General features: G+C 45.1%; 1 protein-coding gene across 1 annotated transcript in view; it reads right to left on the bottom strand.

Annotated features, from left to right (window-relative positions):
• Positions 1-227: 227 nt before the first annotated feature.
• The window catches only part of CMTM8 (CKLF like MARVEL transmembrane domain containing 8), a 107257-nt gene continuing 87720 nt past the window's right edge, over positions 228-19764 (bottom strand). Inside the window, exons 2-4 of the mRNA XM_044252624.1 lie at positions 15008-15181; positions 2279-2395; positions 228-671 (exon numbers count right to left, since the gene is read on the bottom strand). Of these exons, the coding sequence (XP_044108559.1) occupies positions 588-671; positions 2279-2395; positions 15008-15181 (375 nt within the window). The 3' untranslated portion in view covers positions 228-587. The remainder of the gene's footprint in view (positions 672-2278; positions 2396-15007; positions 15182-19764) is intronic.

Genomic DNA, 19764 nt, shown 5'->3' with positions numbered 1-19764 from the left:
ATTAGATGCCTTCTGGGCCAGCTGGTTGGCATGTGGGAATTGTGGCCGCTGATGACCACCCCAGCCTCGGGGAGACGGGTCTCTTCTACCATCCTGGCCTGGTGGCTGTGTACAAGGGTGTCTGGACAATACTACCACTGAGCAGCCTTGTGAGGATAAAGATTTCCCACAGCCCCCAACCCTGGGCTTTGGCAGTAGGTCTCCTTTCTCAAATCAGACACCTTACCCCAGATTTTGAAACATTTAATTCAGAAAAGAATCTGGCATTTTAAAAGTTAAGTTTACAAACTCGACACAGTCTTAACATCAGCAATTTACCTATTTATACATTGTCTAAGAAAATAAGGTCCATAAAGACATCAACAAGATATTTAAGAGTTCATTGTAAGCTACAACAATTTGCAAGTAAGTATCCAGTTTAATTGTAACAAACCACTGTGAGCAAATTTAACTAAGTATATAAAAACATTAGTTAAATACAATTCTCTGGAAATATACATTATACCTACAGTTTGTTGTTGTTGTTGTTTTTTACAGTGAGATTCTTCTTGTTTTCTCCTTTCTTTTAAAATTCTCAAAATGGCAAATCACTGTATGGTCCTGGATCTCCAAGCTATAAAACTGAAATATGTGTTTCCAGCATAGCAGATGGTGACCAAAAAGGCGAAGAACTGGAGAAAACAGAGCATAACAGAAAGAGGGCTTAGGGCACATTCTAATTAGCAGAAGTTATCATTTCACCTCCACTGAATCAGGCACTTATAGCATCCCTTGACTCCAGGCTTTCTCATCTAAAATTGCTTTATTGGTTCAATTACCTTCCTTCTGAAATGATCCCTGGCTATGTTGGTTGTTTCGGGGGTTTTCTGTTTTGGGGCTTTGCTTTTCTTTCTTTCTTTTTTTTTTTTGGAAACATATCTGGAAAGCTTGTAGTTTTGCTCAAATAACCACAGGGTGTTCACTTCGGGGTAAACATGGTGGTTGTGTACCTGAGAAAAACACATGTATTCCTAATTTAGTACAGACAGTTTTAGACCAGGGCTTAACCTCAGATTGCTACAGGGTCAGTTAAATAAAGGAGTCAAGTGTGTGGGAGGAAGTGATGAATCCACGGGGTATGAATGGTGAGCAGGGAAAATGCAGGCCCTTTAGAAGGGGCAGCCATCGGGCATTTCTGGCTGGTTCTTGCTGCAGGATAGCTGGAGCCCAGTGTTGTTAAAGCTTGTGATTTAATTTTTTTTTTTTTAAGTAGGCTCCATTCCCAGCATGGAGCTCAGTGCAGGACTGAACTCACCAGACCCTGAGATCAACACCTGAGCTGAGATCAAGAGTCAGACACTTAACTGACTGAACCATGTGCACCATGCTCTCTACCTTTAAATAGAGGCTTTCAAATATAAATATAAGACTATAAGAAAGAGAGGAGGCGGGTTGCCTGGGTGGCTCAGTCGACTGATCTAGCGTCCAGCTCTTGATCTCAGCTCGGGATCATGAGTTCAAGACCCATGTTGGGCTCCACAATGGGCATGGAGCCTACTTTTAAAAAAAAGAAGAAGAATATAATGAATGGCTGTATATCATCGATCAGTTTTAACATGATCATTTTGGTATTCCTGTCTAACCTCCATCCCCCCAACCCCATCCCCACCAATTACTTCTTTTGGGAATGGAATATTTTAAGGCCAATCTTAGAGAAACTTCTAAAACTCATTTTTAAAATCGAACTACAATACACATTTATGGTGTAAATATGCAAAGAGTATGGAAGCATACAGAAAAAGGCAGAAGCCCCTCAGGCTGCTCCCCCCACCATCCACCCAACCGTCTCTGGAAGGAACCTCTGCTGGCGTGTGCTTTCCTAAGCATTCTCATTGCATAAACAAACATCTCCACTTCTTAAGTAAAAATAAAATTATAGTGTGCTCTTTTTTTTTTGCAACTGTCTTCCCACTTGAACTGTGGTCAATAGAATTATTCTCAGACTGTCTCAAATATTTTTTCTTCCTCAAACACTTATCTTGTTCTGCCTATTTGACTTTCACTCAAGCTGGGTCATTTAGCCCCTGCTCACTTCAGGCCATCAGGAGGCCCCAGCAATTTTTGCAGCTTTCCAACCAACAAGATAATTGCCAGAGTGTTAGGAGCACAGGTGAGGCTTTCCTGCCCCCACAGATGGCTTGGTCCTCCTCCTGGATCACCAGCCCCTCTGGGAGGAGGAGACTGTGACCCTGATCACATGGGAGGGGGGCAGGGCAGGTGAAAGGGCTTGGTCACTCACCGATGAGGCTGCCCAGCTGTTGAAATTGTGGCTGTCCCTCTCGGGGGAGACAGAAGATGCATCCACCACAGCTGCCGAGAGGTATAAGACGAAGGCACTGCCATTAAAGCACAGACCCTGGGGGAAACAGGGAGGTGGGGAGGTCAGGGAGCGTGGAAGGTCTGGCACCTCTGGACTGCTCAAGAACTGCACACCAGGTCTGGTAAGAGGTGCATCTGGACACTTGAAGGGGGCAGGGATGAGGGATCTGAGAAGCAGCTTATCTGTGCCTCCGGGCGGAGGGGGCTTCCCACCAGCTTATACATGGCACACCCAGACACCCCTCACCTGTCCCCAAGACCCCCAGGCTGCCTTGCTTGTCCCTTCGGCCACCTCTCTCTCTTTCAAATTGCTCTTGATCCTTGCTTCATCCAGATTTCAGCCTTGGCAACCTACTGGCTGAGGAAGGCCGGCAGCTGGGGGGCCCCCCTGTGAGGATGGTGGCCCCAGCTGCCATGGCACTTCAGTACCTGTCCCGGACCCAGAGCTGAGAGACAGCTCTTCCCAAAGCAGCCCCAGCCAATATTCTATTCCCCTCAGGCTAAGCGGCAATCCTAGCAGCAACTTCTTAAAAATGAAGAGAACATTATACATATTAATAGAGCCCTCTGGGAACCAATCTCACCCCTGGCTTCATCTAATTTTTTCCTATTCTTAGAGAAGAGAGAGATGTAAATCCAAGTAGATATTTGGTTTTCCGTTATAGTTAAACTTCAGGAAATCATACTGTGAAATGTGCAAAACTTGATCTGTCTGTAGAACAAGGGGGAGAAGTGGGGATGGGATGGGGCAAAACTGAGGCAGAAAACCAACGCTTTTTACAGGTAGGAAGAGGATGGCTCCTCTCCGAGGTAGGCCACCAAGGGTCTAACAGCTCTCCCTCAGTAATCCAGAGACAGGAATGGGTAGGGGTAAGAGGGAAGCAGTATCTTTTTCTTTTAGAAGAAAGAAAGGCATGTAGAGGAAGGTCCTCACATTCTGAGGTGGGCTGTGTATCCCACCGACCACCTCCACACTTTGCTGATATTGTTCTGGGTTAAGGAGATTAACCTTTATGATAAGGGTCAGGCCCAGGATTCAGGCTGCCCATGAAGCTCGCCTGCCATGAGAGACGTGCCCCCTGGGGCGCCTGGGTGGCTCAGCTGGTTAAGTGTCCACTCTTGATTTCCACTCAGGTCATGATCTTAGGTATCTGGGATCAAGCCCGGCACTGGGCTCCCCACTAAGCAGAAAGTGTGCTTGAGATTCTCTCTCTCCCTCAGTCCCTCCCCCTCACTCTCTCCCCCTAATAAAGAAGTCTTTAAAAAAAAAACAAAAAAACTCCCCAGGAAGCCCTGGTTTCCCTGGATGATTCATTATGTTTGCTGGTTGTGGGGTTTTCTTGGTCCAGGAACACATCCGTGCCTTTTTTAAACCTCTAGTGTTTTTTTTTTTTTCTTTTTTAAATTGCACATTACCTCTAGAGTTTTGCACATTTATTATTTGCCAAGTAAAGGACTTCCTTTTTTTTTTTTTCTTAAATGCTGAAACAGTTTGATGTCGTTATCTTTGAGGGGTGTGAGACTTCAGTTTCCATTTTGTAGCCTTTTATGGGTAGCCGTTAAGCTTATTCATTTAATAAATTAGCCATGTAGTACATTTAAAACATTAAAATGCATAAGAGAAAAAAAAATCAAAAAGTAATGCACGTTCATGGTAACCAAACAAAATCCCGTCTGGACAGAATAATCTGGAGTAGAAAGTCAAGTCTACTCCTTTCACCTCAACCCTTTCCTCTGAGGTCTACACAAACACACACTCTTACACAAACAGAGCCATGGAATCAGGAAACTCAGTGGGGTTTCTCTGTTTCATTGAGATTTTTCTTTCTTCATTGAGAAAGATACCAGGGACAATTTCACACGTCAGTACAAACACAGGGACCTCAATTCTTGTCGTGACACGAACACCTTCGAATTGAACTTTTCACCTGTTGATGGGCATTTGATGTGTCTAGTTTTCCCAGGATTATAAACAGTGCTGTGAGGAATGTCTTTAAACATGGATTTGGGGGCACTCCTGCATGTCCAGTCCCCATACGAGGGGAGACATGAGTGAGCGAACTCCTGAGAGGCCAGCCTGGCCAGGGCCACCCTGACACAGGCTCGGGCCCTTGTCCCCGCTGCTGCTGGGCCGCACAGGGAGTGGGAACACGGCTCTGTACTAAGTGTGGCCGAATCGATTTTCGCAAGGAAACAAGAAATTCTATTTCCCTTGGAGAGAAGTGGGGAAGAGTTTCCCTCCCCCACAACCACCCCAAAGGGTCCCAATGGGTTCTCACAGCCTCTGTTCGGCTACTTCAGAGCCAAACCTAATGGCTCCCCCCATCTTTCGAGGACTCCCAGAATAAGTATGTCTGGGGGAGACACCAGGTGTGGGAAACTCGTGAAAATAGGTGGAGAGAGGGAAAGAAAAAAGAAGGGCAAAGAACCTGGATCTGAGATTGTTATAGAGGTTGGAAAAAGAGATCTGTGGGACTACAGAAGGGAAGGAGGGCAAGGCGAAGCTTCAGCGGGTTCTGGAACAGCCCAGAGTGTTTCGGAAACAGGAGGATGTACTGTTCCAGAGCAACAGGACCTGAGTTGGAGACTGTTCCAGCTGAACAACCATTGAGCTCCTCCAACTCAAATGCCAGTTCTCGCATCCCTGGACCCCAGGGGTCATTGAACAAATACAGTGCCTTCTAAAAGGTTTCCAACTGACAGATGCTGGCGAGGATGCAAAGAAAGGGAAACCCTCCTACACTGTTGGTGGGAATGCAAGCTGGTGCAGCCACTCTGGAAAACAGCATGGAGGTTCCTCACAAAGTTGAAAATAGAGCTACCCTATGACCCAGCAATCACACTACTGGGGATTTACCCTAAAGATACAAATGTAGTGATCTGAAGGGGCATGTGCCCCCGAATATTTATAGCAGCAATGTCCACAATAGCCAAACTATGGAAAGAACCTAGATGTCCATCAACAGATGAATGGATAAAGAAGATGTGGTAGAGATATACAATAGAATACTATGCAGCCATCAAAAGAAATGAAATCTTGCCATTTGCAAAGACGTGGATGGAACTAGAGGGTATTATGCTGAGTGAAATAAGTCAACAGAGAAAGATAATTATCATATGATCTCCCTGATATGAGGAATTTAAGAGGCAATGTGGGGGATTTGTGGGGGGAGGGAAGGAGAAAATGAAACAAGATGGGATCTGGAGGGATATAAACCATAAGAGACTCTTAATCTCACAAAACAAACTGAGGGTTGCTGGGGGGAGGGGGAAAGGGAGAGGGTGGTGGGGTTATGAACACTGGAGAGGGTATGTGCTATGGTGAGTGCTGTGAAGTGTGTAAGCCTGACAATTCACAGACCTTACCCCTGGGGCTAATAATAATTATATATGAATAAAAAAATAAAAGGTTTCCAGCTATTCCCTTTTGGGGAAGGTGGAGGGAGGCTTTTCTTTTCTGAAATTTGATCCCTCTTTGGTATAAAATGTCCTCCCCCCCCATAAAGGCACCCATAGATAAAAACCCTCAGCTAGCCCCCTTGTTGACCCTCCACACTGTGTTATTGGGATCTGCCACTGACCAAACCTAACTGTCAAGAATGCCTCATTCCTTCCCAGTAGAGGGGAGGCAGATTCTTCCAGCGAATTCCTGAAGACTAGAACCAGGGCACTTGTGTCCCCTGGGAGCCAAGCAGACTCCAGGGCTGACAACTGCGGTTGGCCTCCCAGGACCTGCATCCCATTCCTACAAAAATCCTCTAGTGTCTCAGTTTCTTTACCCGCCAAACAGAAATAATCCATTCCCTCTTTACAGTTACTGGGAGGTGAAACACTTTAAGATCTGAAGGACCCAGCATGACCTCTGGCACTCAGTAGGGATTTCCCAATGATGGCTTGCTGTTGCCCACAGCAGGAGGCCACGCCCACCGGCCTCTGCCCTGTGACCCCTGTGGCTCCGAGGGCTTGCAGTGAAGCCAACAGGGGTGAGGTACAGAGGACGAATGCTCAGAAAAAGCTTTTGTGGAGGTCCTGGTGCTCAGTGCTCTGAGGACAAACTGTTTTGTTCTGCCTTGAAGTTTGAGCTCAGACCAGATTTGTCAGAAAGCACATCGCAGCCTCTCTAGTAGATGATACTGCCCAGGAGCTCAGAGGTGCTCTCGGCAACCCGCTGTGGTTCCCGCTCCATGTTAAGGAAGGAGACAGTAAATGTGCACCTGTATTCTCTTCAGATGTGTTAAGGAAAATGCCTATTGTCAAGCCAAGTCCAGTGCAAAGCTCATGCCTTGTCAAGCAAAGAGATATAGGGCGAAACTACCACTCTGTTTTTTGCAGTGTCCCTTGGGGGGTCTCCCAGTCAAGCTTCCAGGGGACTAAAAGGGATCTACTGCTCCCTTCTCTGAAATCTTAGATATTCCCCAAATGCTCTGAAAAACCAAAAGTAAATCCCAAAGTCACTTGACAGCGAAAACTGTCTAGCATGGACATGGGAGCAATGCAGTCTTTATCATTCCTTTTAGCAGGAAAATCCAAGTATTTTGCAGAAATATTAACATGTCTGATTACAGTGCTGCCCCCAGACTCAGGGGGAGGGGTCAACTTACGTAATAAATGCGCCAGATTACTTCTTCCTAAAATTTGGAAAAAGAAAAATCGTGATTGCAAACATATCTGGCCTAAAGGTTCCAGGGAAGAGGTGTGGACCCGTATTATCTGTAAACCTGTGTTTTCTACACATTAGGTGCCTAAGAATTATCTGAAAAGCTTATAATAGAGATTTCCAGACCCTCCATAGAGCTTCTGATCCAGTCGGTCTGGGGCAGGGCCAAAGATTTCCAATAAGCTCCCATGTGATGCTACTGGTCCAGGGGCTGCACTTTGAGCAGTGAAATTCTAGAAGGCTCAGTCTGGCACCAGAAGCCTATTGGCTATCTCTGGAGAGTCCTGGTCCGCCTGACCCCTGTCATGCTTCAGTTAGTGTGGGACATACAGTGGGGGCTAGTGAGCGTCCAAACTAGTCTGTTCCTACATGAGCCCCTGCTGGGTGCAGGTAATAAAAGACCTGAGACCTCCACTGTTACACGTGAAAACTTTCCGCAGACCCCACTCAGGATGTCCAGTTAACACTGCTCAACCCACTCGCGAATGCTCGGAGAGGTCGCAAAGGGGCTTCTCAAAGCAGGAAATAGAAACCCCCTCAACCCGAAGTCAGACATGTTTGACCTGTAGCATCTGTCAGTAACAAAATAAGTTTTTAAAATTTGGCTATAAATATTTTAAAAGTGAAAGAGTTCACACAAAAGCCCAGATTTCTGGATTGCCTTAGGGAGGGAAATAAACAACAGATCTAACAATTCTGAGAGCCCGTTTGCAATTTATTTCTTTGGGAAGTGAAGAATATTCCCCATTTGGTTAAGATGCCTCCAAACTGTTTCTGGATGGTGAGAATTCAGCACTCACTGAATTTACACTCACTTGCATGACCTGTCTGGTCTTGGCCCACATGTGAGTGTGCAACCTGTAGGTGGAGGCTGACGGGCTTGCTTGGGAAACTCTCATGGGTCCACAAGTCCTGGTCCCCTGACTGCTGGTTGGGTTCTTATACATTACTCAGGCAGAGGCATGCTTGGAATGGAACAAGATCAGAAAAAAATGCTGGATGGAAATCGAGAGAGATGGACCCCAGCTGTGTGTGCATCTGGGAGAAGCCATGAGGCTCTAAAGCTCAATTTTCTTGCTTATAAAATGGGGACACACTTCATTATGATGAATTCTGATCAAGCAAATCAAAGCATTTTAAAACTAAGAAGTGCCAGAAGGGAGCATTGTTAATTAAAAAAAAAAAAAAAAACCAAAAAAATAATACTTCAGGGTGCCTGGGTGGTTCAGCTGGTTGAGCAACTGCCTTCGGCTCTGGTCATGATCCTGGAGTCCCGGGATTAAGTCTCAAATCGGGCTCCCTGCTCAGTGGGGGGTGTGTGTGAAGGGGGGTGGGGTGTCTGCTTCTTCCTCTGACCTGCCACCTCTCATGCTCACTCTCTCATTCTCTCAAATATATAAATAAAATCTTGAAAAAAAAAAGAAAGCAATACTTCAATTTTTTTTTTTTTTTTTTAAATTTTAAATAATCTCGGGACGCCTGGGTGGCTCAGTTGGTTAAGCAGCTGCCTTCGGCTCAGGTCATGATCCCAGCGTCCTGGGATCGAGTCCCGCATCGGGCTCCTTGCTCGGCAGGGAGCCTGCTTCTCCCTCTGCCTCTTCCTGCCTCTCTGTCTGCTTGTGCTCGCTCTCTCTCCCTCTCTCTGACAAATAAATAAAATCTTTAAAAAAAATTTTTTTTAAATAATCTCTTCACCTAAATGGGGCTCAAATTTATAGACCCAAGATTAAGAGTCTCATGGTCTACTTGATGGAATGAGCACTGGGTGTTAGAGGCAAATGATGAATCACTAAATTCTCTCCCTGAAACTAATAATACAGTACATGTTAACTAATCTGAATGTAAATAAAGAATTAAAAACTTTAAAAGTTATATATTTATAGAATTAAAAATATATAATTATATAATGTATAATTAAGTATAATTCATATATTTATATACAAATTTATACATAAGTTATATATTTATAATCTATAAATATGTAATTAATTATATAATCATATAAATATATATATGTGTGTGTATATATATATGCCAAGCCACTGGTCTGTGGACCATCCAAGCAGGCTCACAGAGAGGCCACGTGTAGGTACTCTGGCCCTGGCCAGAGCAGTATCAGTTGCTAGTCATGTGATGACTCCAGCCTCCAGCCACCTTCAAGCCATCCCAGCTGATGAGGGAAGCAGAGCTAGACTGTCCTACTGAGCTCCTCCCAAATCACAAATTTATGAGCAAATCCAGTCTTGTTATTGCTTAGGGGGAAAACAAAGTCTCATGCTCTACCGACTGAGCTAGACCATTCTTCTAATTTTTAAATATTTTTAATATTAAAATTATAATTTTTTCAATTTTTATTTTAAAGTCTTTTTTTTTTAAAAGATTTTATTTATTTATTTGACAGAGAGAGATTACAAGTAGGCAGAGAGGCAGGCAGAGAGAGAGAGAGGAGGAAGCAGGCTCCCTGCTGAGCAGAGAGCCCGATATGGGCCTCGATCCCAGGACCCTGAGATCATGACCTGAGCCGAAGGCAGCGGCTTAACGCACTGAGCCACCCAGGCGCCCTTAAAGTCTTTTTTTTAAAAGATTTTATTTATTTATTTGACAGAGATCACAAGTAGGCAGAGAGGCAGGCAGAGAGAGTGGGAAGCAGGCTCCCCGCTGAGCAGAGAGCCCAATGTGGGGCTCGATCCCAGGACCCTGGGATCATGACCTGAGCTGAAGGCAGAGGCTTTAACCCACTGAGCCACCCAGGCGTCCCTCAACTTTTATTTTAAATTTAAATAAATAATATAAAATTTTAAATTAATTTAAATTTTTATTTTAAATTTAAATAATTAAAATTTGAATTTTTATTTAAAACTTTATTTTTAAATTTCAAAATTTTATTAAAATTTAAAATTTACATTTTAAATTTTAAACCACTGGGTAGCTCAGATGGTTAAGCAGCTGACTCTTGATTTCGGCTCAGGTCATGATCTCAAGGTCTTGGGATGAAGCCCATGTAGGGCTCCATTCTTAGTGGTGAATCTGCTGGGGATTTTCTCTCTCTCTCCCTCTGCCCCTTCCCTTGTTCTCTCTCTCTAAAATAAGTAAATAAATCTTTAATTTTTAAAAATTTTAATGTAGTAAGACATTTAAAATATTTTTAAAAATATAAAATAATAAATTAATAAAAAATAAATTAAGACAAAATAAACTATTATAAATATTTTGAAATTTAAAATTTTTAATGTAAAAGTCAGTGGAAGTACTTTTGGCTTAGAGAAGAGAGAGACCAGAGATGATATAGAGCAGAAGTCAGCAAACTATGGGCATAGGCCAAATCTGGCCCACAGCCAGTTTGTGGGAATAAAGTTTTACAGGAAAGACTATCACGTTCAGGGGCGCCTGGGTGGCTCAGTGGGTTAAAGCCTCTGCCTTCGGCTCAGGTCATGATCTCGGGGTCCTGGGATCGAGCCCCGCATCGGGCTCTCTGCTCTGCAGGGAGCCTGCTTCCTCCTCTCTCTCTGCCTGCCTCTCTGCCTGCTTGTAATCTCTGCCTGTCAAATAAATAAATAAAATCCTTAAAAAAAAAAAAAAAAAGACTATCACGTTCATTCATTGGCAAATTGTCTACAGCTGACCTCAAGGTGCAAGCAGAGCTGAGTAGTCATGACAGATTGTATAGCCCCCCAAAGAGAAAATACTTACTGTCTGGTCCTGTATAGCGGAAGTTTGCCCAGCCCTGATCCAGATAACATCCCTAGGAATTGAGACTCAGCGGAGTGGAATGCAAGGTACCGCTCATTCCCGCATTTAACCACTTCCTCTCCTGTGACAGTCTCCAAGTTCTCTTCTTCCAAGTTCCAAGCACTTTGCTCAAGACACCCTTTTAAGACCCCTCTTTCTCCATGACAGCATTCCTTACATTCCCTCAACCCCCTGGGCTGTATGCTCTCCCCTGTGACTGATACTTCGAGGGGCTCCCCTTTTTTGATTCCCCACATCCAAATGAGTCTTTTCTCCCAGTGTCCACCCAGGGAGGCAGGACCCCAAATCCAGCAAGGCTGTGTGTGCTGTCCCAGTTGGCTCTGGGCACATCGACTGGTTTTACTTTCAGAACCACATTTCTGAGAATCATAGTGGAGAATCCTCCCTTTTGTATTTGGGAAAACCGTCAAGAGGCAGTCACTGTGTTTTGTGAAATCGAATGAGACCTGCTTTCTTGTGGGTTGACTTAGCTCTGAAGGCAGCTCCCAGGAAGAACAAAGCCAGGTACATTCTGAGCAGTGATGGTGCTGTGGGCAAGGCCTGCCAAGTTCATTTCTGTTTACAACCCACAAATACGCTATGCTTCAAATCTGGTTTATCAACCGGTTATTGGGAGCTGGATATTTTTCTGATATATTGGTTAAAAACAAACAAAAAGAGAGTATCACTCTAGAGGTCTGTTTCATACAGACACGTGTGGCACTAAATGGGGTTCTTTTGTTTCTTAAATCATGCAGCTACTTCAAATTCCCCAACAAGATTGCAAATGCTCCAAGGCAAGGGAGACCTCACCTTTTATCTCTGTGAGCTCCCCTCAGGATGTGCATGCTCAGTCTTCAAGATGACACTAAATGCTGGCTCCTCCTGGAAGAGTTCCCAGCTGTCCCAGCTAAGATGGTAACTTCCGTCACACTTTCTACAGGGTAGAAATCATAACCTGCCTGGGCCACAGGTACACAGATATTTGGTCAAACCTTATTCTGGGTCTATCTGTGAGGGTTTCTGGACGAGACTAACATTTGAATCTACAGAGTGAGTAAAGCAGACTGCCCTCTCTAAGTGGGTGGGCCTCATCAAATCACTTGAAGAGGTGAATAGAACTAGAAGGCCTAGTAAGTGGGAAGTGCTCCTGCCAGACTGCCCTGAGCTGGGACATCAGTCTTTTTTTCTGCCTTTAGGCTTGAATTGAAACATCAGGTCTTCTTCAGTCTCAAGCCTGGTGGCTTTCAGACTAGAACTTAGAGCATCCCTAGTTCTCAGGCCTTTGAGCTCAGCCGGGAACTACACCATCAGCATTCCTGGGTCTCTGGCTTGTGGACAGCAGATCTTGGGACTTCTCAGTTTCCACAGTCATGTGAACCAATTCCTTCTAATAAATCTCTTTATACACACACACAACCTAAAGCCCGTGCTTCTTCTTCTTCTGACTAATACAGAATTTAGATCAAGAGTGGGGTAGAGAGATTTTGGAACCAGGAGTGGGAGGTTGCTGTAACAAAGATCTAAAAATATAAAATTGGCTTTGGAACTGGATAATGAGTAAAGGCTGTAGAATTTTGAAGAACATACTAGAACTATGGATGTTGAAGCTGATTAAGACTTTATCTATTTGTCAAAGAGAGAGAGAGCACAAGAAGGGGAAGCAGCAGACAGATGGAGAAGCAGGCTCCCTGCTGAGCAAGGAGTGGATGCAGGACTCACTCCCAGGACCCTGGGATCACGACCAGAGATGAAGGCAGACGCTTAAATGACTGAGCCATCGAGGAGTCCCCAAAACTGGATATTTAAATGAGGAGATTTTTTAAGCAAAGTGTTCCTCCTGTTTATAGTAAAATGCACAAGGAGAGAGATGAATTAAAGAAGAAACTGTTGAACTTGAAGGTTTGGAAAGTTCTCAGCCTATCCATATTGCAAAAAAAATAAGAAAGCTTGGGGTGCTGGGTGGCACAACTGGTTGAGCATCCAACTCTTCTTGGTTTCAGCTCAGGTTGTAATCTCGGGGTCTTGGGATCGAGCCCCGTGTTGGGCTGTGCACACTCAGCATGGAGTCTGCTTAGGACTCTCTCTCCTCCTCTCCCTCCATTCTTCCCCCCAACTCTCTCTCTCTCAAATAAATTTTAAAAAAACTACTAAAAGAAAGAAAGAGCTTGCTCCAAAGAGAACAGTACAGGTGTGGCCAAACAACCATTTGATAAAGAGATCATGGATGCAAACCACAGATCTAATCATGTGTCAGCAGAAGCCAGGAACGGGTAAGGGATTATACCTGTGAAACGCTGCCATTTGAACGAAAAGGGTGGAGATGGGACAAAATAAAGGATTGTTGCCAACTTCGAACCACAGAGCCATTTGGCTGTGAATACGTGCCAGTCTTCCAGAAAAAAAAAAAATGAATCACCGAGAGGCTGATGCAGAGATGATCAGGCCCCAGGGGAAAGTTGGTTACTCCTCAGTTTCAAAGGGTTGGCCTGCCTCTCTAGGTTCTGTGTCTCAGGAGCAGGTCACCCAGCAGATGCATAGGGGTGACAATGCCACCCCAGGAGGCCTGACGGCAGAGCACTGAACCAAAGAGACTTATTGTGGAGACTTAAGACCCAATAGAATTTGTCTTGTAAGTTCTGGGCTTGCCTGGGACTTGCCTCCCCTTCCTTCTTCTCTATTTCTCCTTTTGTTTTTTTTTTTAAATTTTATTTATTTATTTGACAGAGAGATCACAAGCAGGCAGAGAGACAGGCAGAGAGAGAGAGAGGGAAGCAGGCTCCCCACTGAGCAGAGAGCCCGATGTGGGACTTGATCCCAGGACCCTGGGATCATGACCTGAGCTGAAGGCAGTGGCTCAATCCACTGAGCCACCCAGGCACCCTCTATTTCTCCTTTTGGAATGGGAACATCTATCCTGTGCCTGTCCCACCACGGTATCCTGGAAGTACATAACTTGTCTGGTTTCACAGGCTCGCGGCTGGAGAGGAATTCTGCCTGAGGATGAACTGTACCTCCAATCTCATCATACTTGATCTCAATGACATTTAGGCGAAACTTTGGATCTTAGACTTCAGTCGATGCTGGAACGAGTTAAGACTTTTAGAGAGGCTGAGATGGAATGAATGCATTTTGCACATTCGAAGGGCATGATTTTGGGGAGGCAGGGGCAGAATATTATGGACTGAATGTCTGTGTCCCGCCAGGTGCACAGAAGTTCTACTTGACAACATGGTGCTATTTGGAGATGCAGCATCTGAGAGGTAATTCAGGTTCAATGAGATCTGGAGCTCACACTCTTTTACTCTTCCATGTGAGGCCCCGGCAAGATAGCAGTCACCTGCAACTCAGGAAGGGAGCTCTCACCAGAGACCAGCTCTCCTGACACCTGATTGCATCCTCTAGAAGAGTGAGAAATCAGTTTCTGTCACTTAAGCTACCCAGTCTGTAGTGCTTTGTTATGGTGCCGGAGCCAGCTAAGACAGGTGCATTTGCTTATCTATTTCATCCCTCACCATGTGTTCCTCTTAGTTAATCCCACACCCAGTACAGCGTCTGAAGCCAACACAAGCATCCAATCACCCTTGATTGCACTTGCTTCCAATTATGAAGACACCCATTTATTTGAACAGCAGTTCATTTTTCGTTCTAATTCTGCACACACTATGCTTCCCAACATCAAAGAGGCCTGTGTGCAAAAGGCTAAGGTCATGGCCCCAGGAGGGGTTTGAAGGAAGTGAGGTCTGCTGAGGCTGATGCCCTGACGTGCCTGTTTCTTTCTTTCTTTTTTTTTTAAAGATTTTACTTATTTATTTGACAGAGAGAGATCACAAGTAGGCGGAGAGGAGGAAGCACGCTCCCTGCTGAGCAGAGAGCCCCATTCGGGACTCGATCCCAGGACCCTGAGATCATGACCTGAGCCGAAGGCAGCGACTTAATCCACTGAGCCACCCAGGCGCCCTGACGTGCCTGTTTCTAGGTGATGGTGTTTATGGGGAATGAATGAAGAAGTGAACTTCTCTCTTCATTCAGTCTTCCGAGAACCGGTTTGCTATTTTGACTAAAAGAAATTCCTGGATGTTCCAGCATGGCCAGTTTCATACCCAGGTATAAAACACCTGCTGCACTGGGTTCTCCCTGGCTTTGTCCCCTGCTTTGCTGGCAGAGCAACAACCATGAATTCCAACACTAAGGACTAGGAAGGGCTAAGTTCCACCCTACCTAGTGGGCAGTGGACAAGACGATCACCCCTGGTTTCCTTACCACCGTTGTCCAGGGCACCTGGGGAATCCTGGTGTAGGTCATTGTAATGTAGATGATGAGGAAGAAGACGGTGAGGACCCAGTAAAATACAGCTACGAACATGACCCAGCCAAACGCAGGGACCCGGAAGTACTCGGTTCCAGCAATCAGCGTCCACACCAGCAGACCCAGAACCTGTAAAATGGCAGAGGCAGTTCGAAAGAAAAGGAAGACACAAGAGGAAGGTAAAGAAGGAAGCAGGGAGAGAGAAAAAAAATGTTAGGGTGCCATTTACAGCTTTAGTTCATATTCACACACACACATGACTTACGAATACAAAACAGGGGTTGCAGACTCACGTTTGCAGACGCACGTACCCACAAATGCCAGGGAGGTACAAGAGATGAACGTGGTTGGCTGAACAGAGACCAGAAAACAAGAAAAACTGTATCTGTTGTAAGGGGTGGTCTCTACTCAGCTCCAGCCAACTGCTCTGGGCCAATCTTTAATTAAGTAAACTCGAGCCCCCAAGGTGGGGCTCAAATTCATGACCCCAAAATCAAGAGTTACATTTTCCACTGGCTGGACCAGGCAGGCTCCCCTGTTGTGGGTCAGTTTTGCTAGATTGTCATCTTTATTTTCCCCTCAAGAAAACACAGAAAGTCAAGTTTGTACAGGATCATCTTGATTTTTAAATGTTGGCACTAATAAGGAGTTCTGAAGCACTACGAGGGGAGAAGCTACACACACCTGCTCACAGGCTGATGCTTGTCAAGGAACAAGACGGCAGGTCCACTTGAGGTGATCTGAACTGATCACTTGAGGTGATCTCACCATCACGGAACTGATCTTCTCTCAAGGGACGAACTTCTGAGGATTCCCCACCTGCCACCGCTGCCCTCTCTGCCCTGTCCCCCAGCAGATGGCAAATAATGCATGGCCTGAGAGAATTTTCAGAAAGGAGAACCCCCAAGGGCCTTGAGCATTTTAACATAAGCTGTGCATTTATTCCAGGAAGAGCCATCCAAATCTTCACGGCCGATGAATAAGACCAAGCCCAAAGCCAAATCAATCTCCAATTGACTAAAGAAAGATTTCATCAAGGGAAAGGAAACCGATCTGAACTGTGGGCATCTTTAGTCCTGAACAAAGGAAGGCCAGCACAAAGGATGCATCTCACATTCCAGCACCTTCCAGGGACCAGAACTTTATTCCTAAGTCATGAAAAAGTTAGTATCCCAACTATATCCCCAGGAGTCCAGGGCTGGCTCTAGCTGTTCAGGCTCAGGACAAATTACTTCATTTATCTTTTCGCTTTGTTTGTGGCATATGGAACAAAATACTACAGGTTAATCACAAATCTAGGAAGATTGTTTTCACTTATTTGTTTAACCTTTGAGAGCACTAAACTCTGCCAAAGCTTCCTGCTGTGAGGCCCCAAGGATGGACGGGACACACATTGAACCAACCCTGTGGTTCATAACTTAAAGTCTAGTGGGGGGAAATATCTGAATAATTGTGATTGTGGAAAATGCTATGAAGGAAAATGAAGGGTATGGTATGGGTGTATAATAGAGAGATACGCCCTTGTTGCAGGCATGGGGAGTGTCAGGGAAGGCCATACTGCAGAATATCCTGAAGACCCAGGAAAAGCTAGCGAGACAGACAAGCAAGAAGACAGCAAGGGCAAAGGTCCGGGGGGAAGGGCTTTGCTGTCTTCTAGAACCTATAAGAAAGTATACTAAGTTAGGACACTGGTGCAAAATGTTTGAGAGGTCGGAGAGGGTGAGATTATATGGGACCAGGAGGTCTAGGGATTTTGTACCTTCTCCTAAGGGTGGCGACAGGTTGGAACAAGACAGTGATAGGACCAGGGTAAAGTTTTAATACTGTCACCAGCTAGACCCCAAGACCTGACCTTTACGGCTCACCTGCTTGTAGCCACTGACCTCTGTCCCACATTTTTCCTTAAGCTCTGCTTTCTAGTTTATTTCTTAACTGAGAAAAAAGACCGAACGGGTACAACATCCTGTGATGAAAACTGAGACTACCCCTCAAGCAACAGCGAATGCTTGGACCCAGAGTTCTGGTGGCCCAGAACCCCAGATCAGTTTGAACTTAAACCCCACTCATGCCTCTAGAGAGAGCCCACGGAGTGACTCAGGGAATGACTGACAGATACCTTTATCTTATTATAATACTAAATCTCCAGGCACCTGGGTGGCTCAGTCAGTTAAGCGTCTGCCTTCAGCTCAAGTTGTGATCTCAGGGTCCTGGGATGGAGCCCCGCATTGGGCTCTGTGCTCAGTGGGGAGCCTGCTTCTCCCTCTGGCCCTCTCCCCTGCTCATACTCACTCATGTGCTCTCTCTCACAAGAATAAAAAAATCTTAAAAAAAAAAAAAATTCCCCACAAGCTCACAGAGGAGCCCCAGTCTCATTTACATAACACACAATGTATGTACAGGCAGGTTTCCTTAGGGCACACATGCAGCCTTACACTCCCCTCTACAGAGTGCAGTGACAAATCTAAATATTCATCCTTACCCTAAATAAAAGGAACCCCTTCACCCTTGCCTGGGGAGTCACAGCGTTGGAAGTGATTCCCCGTGATCTCCTCCTTTGCTGCACGAGACCTCCGCCTGGTGGGGTTTCCATCCGTGTCTCACCATGGAGAGAACGCACATTAGTTGGGCTACAGTACTACTCTGGCTGCTTGGGGAGGATAGGCACGTGGAAGGGAAGGGGGTATGTGTGAGGAGACAAGCTCACAGACTGTCACAATAGTCCCAGTGGGAGAAGATGATGTATTCAAGACCAAGATGGTGGCAGCAACTATTGGGAAGTGAGGGAATTCCAGACACACATCCGAAGTGGCCAGGGCAGGACCTGAACAAATGTAGTAGGTTAGGACAGAGTGGAAAGCTATGCAGAGCCTCTGGGAAGATGTACGGTGTATGAGAGGGCTGTCACTTCCTCACTGAACAATGAAACAAGAACAGGTGAAGGGGCAGATCTACACCACAGCTTCAGAGCTCCGTTTTCAACCAACCCAGCCTGAGGTGGGCAGGACCTTAAGGATGACAAGTGGACGCTGCAGGGACAAGGGTGCAGGCCCCTCTTTTCAGAAGGAAACTTACTGTGAGGTCACGAAGCCCGCAGACAAGTTTCCGAGGGACACTGCCCACTGCTCACAGCGAGGAGACCACCTCTCTGCTACAGTTTGGATGCCGTGCCGGGCAGTTCAAGACACACAGTACTGCTGCTTCCCCTTTGGAGGTGAAAGCTGCGGTTCCTTTTATCCATTTGATACTGTATATGATTCCAAAGCAAGGCTTAATGGAGACGTGTTTTTACGCTTCCATTCGTGGCAGCAGAATTGATCAAAAGTGAAGACGTGCAAAATGAGATAGAATTCCAGAAAGTGCTAAGCCTCACACTGATGGGGTTTCGGGCCTGAATTCATCATAACTGACAGGTAATCTACACACAGAGATGTGATCCTCATCGGATCAGTGAGACTGGTAATAGATGTAATCCAGCACGGTGGGGTCTGAGATAACATCATGGGATTCCTGATTCAAACTGAAGGGGTCAGAACAGCCTTTTGTTGGTGATGCACAGAGGAAACATCACTGTGTGAAGAAACACAGCAAACAGGGTCAGGTTGTCCACCCAGGGGAGTGCAAGGGTTTAAAAGTCTCCAGCATGAGCCCGTGTCCAGGTCGACCGGCTCCGCTAACAGCTCTTGGCTCTGAATGCAAAGACGTTTTTCATTATTAAAGCACGCAGGGCCCACTGTCCACAGACGCTTTGTTTAATGGGCTAGCAGTGCTCATCTTTTACACACGGGGACAATATCGTTAACTGAGTCATCTCTTTAAAAGCAGGAATACCTGACCCATGACCTCACCCACAAACACAGTTAAAAGAATGCCCCCGTCAAGAAAAGAATTCTACCCAAGTGAATTTCCTAGGTAACAGAAACAAGAAGCAAGCCTTTCGTCTACTACTATACCAATACTGACAAAAATCACTCTACAAAAATGTTAGTCCTCTCCTGCTGGCTGTGCATGTGTGTGTTTAAGACAAACTCTAGATCTTTATTTGCTTAAGACAAAGGCTAAATCTTATTTGCTTAGACTACAAAAATACTGTTTGTTTTTTTCACTGATGAGCATTCTTTTTTTAGGCTAAGACTTTTTTGAATAGTAAAGCTAGGACTTAAAAAAAAAGAATTCCCAAAGTGATCAATGCAGGTAAAAATTTAAAAAATATAGAAAGTATATATAAAATATACAAACAAGCAACAACCCCCAACCACTTACAAATTTTCAAGAGAAACCAATACAAAAAATTTAAATCTACTTTTCTTAACTTCTTTTCCTTGCGTCTGTAACTACCACCTGAACATCCTTTTCTTTCTCTCTTGAAAATATGGATCAGGCTGTACACGGGGCTTGTGACTGGCTTCTCTCTGTGGATAATATCATGGGGGACCTCCTTTCACGCTACTACATACAGATCTACACCAATTTTGACAGTTGCCCAGTTTTCTATAACTCGTGTAACCAGTTCCCGATTGAGAGAAATTGAAGTTATTTCCTTTACGCTTGTATAAAAATGCCCAGGGAACATTCTTATGATATATACCTGAATTCCAGGAAGGATTCTGAGAGGCAGAATTTCTAGGCTATTTAAAGTATTAGAGATACTGCCAAATTACTCATCAAGGCCTTGTGCTAACTGTACTTATACTAAAGCATGCTTTTCCCTTCAA

This window comes from Neovison vison, chromosome 6, assembly GCF_020171115.1.
Source record: "Neovison vison isolate M4711 chromosome 6, ASM_NN_V1, whole genome shotgun sequence".
Lineage (NCBI taxonomy): Eukaryota > Metazoa > Chordata > Mammalia > Carnivora > Mustelidae > Neogale > Neogale vison.
This window is presented reverse-complemented; position numbering and strand designations above follow the sequence as displayed.